At 47.8% G+C, this 8,970-nt stretch overlaps 1 protein-coding gene across 1 annotated transcript; it reads right to left on the bottom strand.

Annotated features, from left to right (window-relative positions):
• Positions 1-833: 833 nt before the first annotated feature.
• On the bottom strand, positions 834-8,970 carry LOC128331371 (7-alpha-hydroxycholest-4-en-3-one 12-alpha-hydroxylase-like). Its single transcript, XM_053264714.1, has 4 exons — positions 8,952-8,970; positions 3,240-4,118; positions 2,111-2,374; positions 834-883 (listed from the first exon to the last, which is right to left on the bottom strand). The coding sequence occupies exons 1-4, from the start codon at positions 8,968-8,970 to the stop codon at positions 834-836; spliced, it is 1,212 nt and encodes a 403-aa protein (XP_053120689.1).

Raw genomic sequence — 8,970 nt, 5'->3', positions numbered from 1 at the left:
CTCTACTCCAATGAACTTGCAATCAGTGATATGGAGGTGTTTTCAGAACTCACCTCTTCATCATTACATTTGCCCCGCACTCCAAATGTGTGCAAAACAGATATTATTTAGGACAGCAGACTTGTTCACATATACATCTTTATTAAGAAAACATACATTGCTGCTCCAGAAGATTGTGTTACCAAAAGGCAGCATATGCAGTACTGGAGCAATACAAGGAGCAATTGGTAGGCAATGCAATGCAATGAAACACAGGGTATGAAGCCAGGAAGAGTTTCAACCTGGTGATCCTCCCTCCCTCCCTCTTCTATTCAGCCTAAGGACCAAGATAACTAAGATAATGTATACGTGACAGTTCAGTGAAGTCCTTGTTGGATAACTGGCTGAAGTTTAGTTGGAAGTAAAGTCCATCCCTCGGAGAGATAAAAAAGATGCAACAATTGATTGAAAAGGTTGCTCTCAAAAAGCCCTAATATGTTCATCAGTCTAATGGTAGCTGAAGAGGAGAATATAGAATAATTTTGCCAATGCTAAATGCACTTCCCCTGCTGACTGAGCAAAGAGGCACCTTTTTAAAGTGGTGATATACAATATACAGGTTTCACTCTCCTGATGAATCACCTTGCTTAGAGAATGCCTGAAGCCAAGTTGTTTACTAATGAAATTCACAATTCTTGCAAACTACTGTTCTTTGATTGAAATGTATTTGGCATCCACACAGGTACACAGATCCTAAGTCGCTTAGGCTGTAAAGGTAATTATCAATACTTTTTAATTTGCCCGGAAACCTATTGGCAGCCAGTGCAATCATCTATATCCTCTATAATAAGAAGCTACAGCGTGATCCCGTGCCTGTCTTCGGCCCGTGTCTTTCTCAGCCGTTCTGGGCATGCGCGGAGCGCGTTCCCAAAACGACTGTGAAAGATACGGCCGTCCTGACACGGGTGGCTATGTTGGTGAAGCAGCAGCGGGGGAAACTGGGCTGAAAACTGAAACTGGGAAACTGGAAACTGGGCTGAAAACTGAAGCAGCAGTGGGGGAACTGGGAGGGCTGAGCCGGCAGCGGGGGAACCGGGAGGGTTGTGAGAGTAACGGAGGAACTGGGAGAGCAGTGGGGAAGAAGAAGAAAAAGAGGGCCGGGAGAAAAGAAAAGAGTGGGGGGGTACCTTTAAGAGCGGCGGGAGGGTTTACTTACCCTTCCCGTCGCTCTCTCACTTGCTGCCAGCAGCCGCCCCCGCTGCCCCGCCCCCACCTGATTAAGGACCAAATCGGCCCAAACAATTGCCGCCACCCGCCCACCCGCCCTCCCAGCTGCCCGAGTCCTCCTCACCCCCGTCTTTGGCCTGCGTAAGTCGGGCGATCATCAAGGACCATAATCGGAGAAGGAGAGAGGAACTTGCAAACAGAGCTCCTCTCTCTGCAAAGCCTCTGCCCGAACTGGTGCTTTGGGCGCATAGGATGCTACAGGTGTCCTTTGCGCCCAAACCGCCAGTTCGGGCAGAGGCTTTGCAGAGAGAGGAGCTCTGTTTGCGAGTTCCTCTCTCCTTCTCTGATTATGGTCCTTGATCACCCGACTGTCGCGGGCCTAAGACGGGAGTGAGGAGGACTCGGGCAGCTGGGAGGGCGGGTGGGCAGTCGTCGTCGTCGTCGTCGTCAGTTGTTTGGGCCGATTTGGCCCTTAAACGGGGGGGGGGGAGAGTAGAGCCGGCAGAAGTGTCCGGCCTGACCGCTATTGAAGGGAAAGAAAGAAAGAGAGTCAGAAAGAAAAAAGAAACAAACAAAAAAGGGCGAGAGAAAGGAAGAAGGAATAAAGGGGGGGGAAACCTAGCGCCCGTTATTATAACGGGCTTAAAAATACGTGTGTGTGTGTGTGTGTGTGTGTGTGTGTATATATATATATATATATCTCCTGGGTGTGCCCAGGGAAAATGCGTCCCAGCAGCCCAGCTGATTGGCTGGGCTGCGGAGGCACCTGATTGGCTGGCAGCGCACCCAGGAGATTTGGACCACGGAGGCAAGGCGGTGGCAGGCCGGCAGCCTGGGTCTGCACCTGCCTGGAGGCGAGGACATGAGGTGGGGGTGGGGGTGGGGGGGAGAAGGGGCTGGCTACCTCTCTGGCAAGTGGCGGCAGCGGGAGGAGCCCAGGCATGGAGGAGGCGGCCCGCCGGCATGCGAAGAAAACCCTGCCGGCATGAGAAGCCCCGCGGCTTGAGGAGGCGGCAGGCGAAGCCCTGCCAGCCTGAAGAAATGGCCGGCGGGCGGGCAAAACCCTGCCGGCCTGAGGAGGCGGCTGCTATTGTGAGGCGGCGGTGGGCAGGCGGGCGAAGCTCCCGTTGGCTGGCCTGAGGGGGTGTGGCCGTCCGGCAGGCAAAGGCTTGAGGAGGTGCGGCCAGGTGGGACGAGGTGGTGGAGAACCAGGGGCACAGATGCTCTGTGCCCGGTCAACTAGTATGTATATATTATTGCATATATGCATATATAAACAGGCATAATATGGTCTTTCTAGGAAACCCCAGAGACCAGTCTGGCTGCTGCATTTTGAACTAACTGAAGTTTCTGAACTACATACAAAGGCAGCCCCATGTATAGCACATTGCAGTTATCAGGCCTAGAGGCTACCAGAGAGTGCAGTGCACCACAGTTTTGAGACCACTATCTTCAAAGAACAGACGCAGCGGCCATATCCACCGTAGTTGATAGAAAGTGCTCCTGGCCATAGTCTCAACCTGAGAAACCAGGGTCCAGAAGAACTTCCAGACTATGCACTTGTTCCTCTGTGGGGAGTGCAGCCCCATCCAGGACAGAAAGTTCTTTCACATCCCTGACAGCAGTTGTCCCATCTTTTCAAAATCACATGGGAGGATGGAACACCTGAACTGCCCCGGACTGCGTGGTTTAAATATAACTTTCAATTAGTATTTAAATTGCAGGTTGAGGAGTTTGGACATTTCCCCACACCCTCATGATTATGCAGGAGTGAGATGGCACATGGGATGGGGAGAAGAGGTGTGCACACTATGTGCTGTTCTTCATGCAGTGAAGGACATATCACCTTAAACAGTAGGATAAACAGTAAGACATACACCTTAAATAGCCCATGCTCAACATATTGTTTCTTGTAATTAAGATGACCTGGTTTAAAGATGACCTGGTTTTTCAGAGACCCCCCTCCCCTCCAAGATTAAGCAAAATATATTCACTCAAAAGGATATATATAGCTGTGCTGACACTTGTTTCACCCAAGAATCGCAGCCGATACCTGAACTGAATATCACAAGAAGGATGTGTGGTTCCAAACCCATAGCGGCTGACATCTACCGGTGGAATTTCCTCTTCCACGTTAACCAGTTCCATGTCAAAGTAGAGGAGCATCAGGATCACAAACAACTTCATCTCACTAATGGCAAAGAATCGTCCAGGGCACATGGAGGGCCCAGCACCCCACGGCATACTGTGATACTTCAGCTTTTTCCCATTCTTGGAGAACTCCTTTTTTGGACCATCTGGGTTCAAGAACCTATCATATTTGAAAGTATGAGGGTCAGGGTGGATTTCTGGGTCCATGTGCAGTCCGACGAAAGGGAAAAGAAGTAGCTGGTCTCCTTTCCGGAGAAAATATTCTCTCCCATCATCCATTTTAAGATCCATATCCTGCAGCACACTTCGAAACAGAAAAGGACTTGCTCTCAAGCGCAGAGTTTCCTCTACCGCACTGTCCAGAAGAGGGGTCTTTATCTGAGCCAAGGTCACATTGATGAGGGGGCCGCCTGGCTCCACTTCCTGTCCAGTCTCTTTTAGTACATTGTACACTTCTTCCCTCACTGCCTTCATTGCTTCTGGATGTTTCAGGAGATATGCAAGAAGCCAGGAGGCAGCTGGACCAGTATTAGCTTGAGATGCCCACAGAAGAAGAAGCTGGAATTGAGTGCGCATCTCCTCTGTCATCCCAGTCTCAGCCATCAGCTGATCTTGCTCAACCACCCAGCCGCTGATGTTTTCCTTTTGATATATCTTTTCTATAGACAGCACGTCCCAGAAAAAATTCCTCAACTTCTGTGTCTTCTTCTTGCCCAGAGGATCCAGTATGCCGAGGGCCATTTTGGGAAGAAACTGTCTTACTTTTGAAAGAAGAAGTGAGATTGCAAATGAGATTTTCAGTGAGACACCATGAATCCACTCTAATATGCTATCATAGAATCCACACTCAATACCTCAGAAACAACAGAACCCTGTACCATGGGTTAGAAACCCATGGAGGTGGTTGGCACCCTATGTGCACTACACCACCACTCGCTCTGGGCCACCCCAGCACCCCCCAAGTGCACTTATGGGGCTGCTGAAAGCTCCATATACCTTATGAGAAAAAACCTTAAAGACGCATAAACTTCAAAAATCACTTTAAAATCATCCCTCTGCCCAAATCCTTTGAAAAAATTCAGGTAGCTTCCTTGCCCCTACCTGGCACTACCACCAGCCCCACACTGCTCTAGGCCACCCCTTTGCCCCTGATGTGAAGCTATACATTTGCTGACACCTCCATTCTTCTTTATGGAGAAAAACCTTAAAGACGCGTAAACTTCAAAAATCACTTAAAAATCATCCCTTTGCCCAATTCCTTTCAAATAATTTGGATAGCTTCCTTGCCCACCCTAGGAACTACCAGCCACCACACTCCACTCAACGACACCCCTTTCCCCCCGACGTGAAGCTATACATTTGCTGCAATCCTCATTATTCTCTATGAGTAATTCAAAAATACTTTTAACAATTCACCAATAATCAGAGGAGTGTCCAATTGCCTTGGGATTTTTTGGGTGGTAGGCACCCCTGTCTGTCTACCACCCACCCCACTTTTTTGCCCCTAGGTGCTCCACAATAAGGAATAATGGACTGGTTCGAGGCCCATTATATCCTAAGAGAAAAAAAAATAATTTTCAAAAATTCATTAAATATCGTATGAGTGTCCGATTGCTTTGGGGTTTGGGTGACAGGTACCCCTGGGTGCCAGCTACTATACTACCAATTTTTGGGTGTCCAAACCAGTTCAAATTTGAACCTGCAGCCCGAACCTGATGGCTGGTTTGGTTCGAATTCGAACCTCCGAACCACCCTGGTTCGGATTCGAACCGGTTCGGATTCGAACCAGTCCGCACATCCCTAGTCTGGAGCATAATCTACTCTTTGGTTCATTATATTACTAATTTCAAGAAAGATTTTCTCCCAAAATGGTTTGATTTTCTCACATGTCCACCACATATGGTAATATATACCTTTCTGTTTACAACTCCTCCAACACTGTATAGAATTTTGTTGAGAGAATCAAGCTAATACTGAAGGTGTGAGATACCAGCGGTGTAATATTTTCCAATGGAGTTCTTGAATGGAGGCTGAGAGAAAGCCTCCTGACTTCCATACTGACAGCCAGTGCATCTCCGGCATCTTTTTACCTAAATCTATTTCCCATACATTCCTTAACCCTATTGGGGGGGTCTCCGATCTCTATTTGTATTAACATTTTGTGTATCTTAGAGTTTATCCCTTTAGGTTGATCCAAATAACTAAGTATTAATTTCTCAAACTTTGTATGTGCTGGGGCAGCAAAGTTCTCAACACTAGCATCCATCAGTATGGATCTAATTTGAAACCAAACTAGCCAGGGAATTTGAGAGACTATTTCTGGCTCAATCTCCGCCTTCTTGAGCAACCTTTTGTTTCTGTAAAAATCTCTTATTCTCTACAAATTCTTTTCTTTCAACTTCTTCAAAAAGGCCAATCCATATTTATCTGCCCTATTCAGATACGTTAATAAAGGTGTTAGAGGAGAGGTGTTTCCTATCAACATTGTAAATTTTTCTTTCCATATTTGGATCATATTCCTAGTAAATATATTATTAATTTCCTTGGCGTCCTTGAATTTGTTTGGATGAAAGATTATTTGTCTCAAGACTCCTTCTGGCTCCTGTGTCTCTTCTATTTGTATCCACTGTTTTGATAACGTCCTCCATTATAAATGCTGCCATATGACTTAATTGGGCAGCTTGATAGTACAGTTTTAAATTTTGAAGTCCCCATCCAGCTTGTTTTTTAGGTCCATCCAGCTTGTTTTTGAGTATCATTTGGGTAGCTGCATTCTGGTGCATCAGTGGGGGGCCTTTGTATCCCTCCCCAAACAGGTCTTTAAAACTAAAAAAAATTGAGAGTAAATAGAAAAATAATTTATAATTATTTTTCTATTTACTCTCAATTTTTTTTTGGTATTAAAACAAAACCTCTCAATTTTATTTTGCCATAACCTAAATATTTTATCAGGGATTTCCACAGGAATTGCTTGTAATAAAAAACTCTATTGTCCCATAACTACCTTACTCACCATTGCATTCACACCGACAAATACAAGAAGGGCTAACCCAGCATACTCTGTGTTTTACAGGAGCTCCACTCCAATGTTTACCAATCTGTTTTCTAATACACTTCTGTTGAGTTTTAAAGAACTGTTTGGGGCAGGATACAAAGGCCTCCCACTGATGCACCAGAATGGAGCTACCCAAATGATACTTGACCTCTGGCGCCAGCTGTAGGACTCCAGGCTATTGGCCTTAATAATCCAAGCTTGGGAAGGTGAGTCTGCGAAAGAGACCTGCTGGGTCTAGTAGAGATGTGCACGGTCCGGACCAGTCCGGACCGGCACCGAAGGGGGGCCCTTTCTTTTAGGGCGGGAGGGCTTTCTTACCCCTCCCGCCTCTTCACCCCCTTCAGCGCCCGTATTTAACTGAATAACGGGGCGCTGGAAACCAGCCGCCCCCTCCGCCGCCGCCGCACCCCCCCCAGCAGATTTATGTAAAGGTACCCATACCCCTGCCACCGCCGTCGCCCGCCCGCCCGCCAGCCAGCCAGCCCTCCCTCCCAGCTGCCCGCCCGCCCGATTCCTTACCCAAGGCTTTAGGAGAAAACTTGAGGAGCTACCGAACAGAGCTCCTCTCGTTAGGAAGGCCTCCAGCAGACTGAAGGCGCTTTGCACGCGCCGCAAAGGACGCCGATCGCCGGAGGCCCGGTCTACCCACCGGGAAAAGGCCGGGTAGACCGGGCCTCCGGCGATCGGAGGCCCAGTCTACCCGGCCTTTTCCCAGCGGGTAGACTGGGCCTCTGGCGATCGGCGTCTTTTGCGGCACGCGCATGCGCGCGCGCGCGCAAGGTGCCTTCAGTCTGCTGGAGGTCTTCCTAACGAGAGGAGCTCTGTTCGGTAGCTCCTCTCGTTTTCTCCTAAAGCCTTGGGTAAGGACTCGGGCGGGCGGGCAGCTGGGAGGGAGGGCTGGCTGGCTGGCTGGCTGGCTGGCTGGCGGGCAGGCGACGGCAGCAGCAGGGGTATGGGTACCTTTGCACATAAATCTGCTGGGGGGGGCGGGGGCGGCGGGGGGGGCTGGTTTCCAGCGCCCCGTTATTCAGTTAAATACGGGCGCTGGAGGGGGCGAAGAGGCGGGAGGGGTAAGAAAGCCCTCCCGCCCTTAAAGTTATACCCCCCACCCGGACCCGGACCAGCAAGGGCCGAACCGGTCCGGCAGTTTGGCCATTCCTTAGAATGGCCGCTGGACTGGTTCGGACTCACCCCTAGGGTCTAGAATGTTAAGTGCTAGGGCTATAGATTCTCGGGCAACGTGTGTCCTTAATTTTCTTATAGCAGGATATATGAATTTAATTACCTTTAATGTTAAGGGGCTAGAAACACCACAAAAAAGAACCCAAATCCTTAGATATTTAAAGAGACAAAATGTAGATGTGGCCTTCCTACAAGAAACACATATGGCAGAAAAAGACATTCACAGGCTTAAAAAGAGCTGGGTGGGCCATGTTTTGGGGGCTGGGTCCTCTTCCAAATCAAGAGGGGTGGCAATCCTAGTTCACAAACACATCATGTTCAACCCCCTTAATGTAGAGGCGGACCCCCTAGGAAGATATATCATTGTGGAAGCCCAGATTGGGCCCCAAATCATCCTATTGGCTAATGTGTTTGCCCCCAATCAGGATTGCCCCTCCTTTTTTGCAGCTTTACACGCTAAGCTTCTGGCAAGGGAGAACAGTAGCTTAATTTATGGAGGAGACTTCAACGAGGTTCTGAACCCCCTAATGGACAGAAGTACAGGGCATTTGGTGTTATCTAAACCATGTGTTCTGTTAAACAGTTTAATGGAAGACCTTAATCTCTACGAATGTATGGAGATTATTATACCCCAAAGACAGGAACTTTACTTTCTTATCAAAAACCCATAAAAGAAGCTCTATGATTGACTTCTGCTTCTTGTCCCCAATTCTGGGGAAACAGGTAATTGCATGTGATATTGGCCCACTCATTATCTCGGACCATGGGCCTGTGGTATTAAAAATACAATTGACAGGCATTGGAGACCTGAAGCAGAAACATTGGAGACTAAATAAATTTATTACAATGATTGGATCTGAAATTCAAGAGTTTTTGAAGTCTAATAGAAAACCAGAGACTAGCTTGGCACTTCTCAGGGATACCCTCAAGGCTTACTTATGAGGCAGAGCTATAGCCTTTGCTTCAAAAGCAACAGCTCAAGAACATCAAGGAATCAGAAGAGAAACTCAAAGAGGCTTGGCAGGAATATAATGCCAACCCGTCCCCTCGTTCCTACTCTAGCCTTCTGAAGCTACAATATGAAGTGAATCTATTACATGCCAAGCAGAATGATGTCCTTCTAGTTTGCTCAAGGCAAACATTCTGGGAATCAGGAGAAAAAGCTGCTGCTGGCCTATAGAATCAAACAAATACAAAATCGCTCCCATATAACAGGCATCAAAGACAGTAATGGGCATTTACATAAGGATAATAAGGCAATTAACTTGGCATTTGAAAAATTTTACTTAGCACTATGTAATCATGTCCCCTCTTATGGTTGTGAAGAGATCCATCAATTCCTAGATAAAACCCTCACTGATACACAAGACACTCAT

The sequence above is a fragment of the Hemicordylus capensis genome, chromosome 6, assembly GCF_027244095.1.
Source record: "Hemicordylus capensis ecotype Gifberg chromosome 6, rHemCap1.1.pri, whole genome shotgun sequence".
NCBI classification, from domain to species: Eukaryota; Metazoa; Chordata; class Lepidosauria; order Squamata; family Cordylidae; genus Hemicordylus; species Hemicordylus capensis.
Note: the sequence above shows the minus strand (reverse complement) of the source record. Positions and strands in the feature narration are given on the sequence as shown.

Coding starts and splice junctions, on each gene's coding strand:
- LOC128331371 (XM_053264714.1), bottom strand. Junction 2,375..3,239: donor GTATCGGCTGCGATTCTTGG/GTGAAACAAGTG, acceptor CACCTCCTCAAG/CCTTTGCCTGCCGGACGGCC. Junction 884..2,110: donor TGCCGCCACTTGCCAGAGAG/GTAGCCAGCCCC, acceptor GCGCATGCCCAG/AACGGCTGAGAAAGACACGG.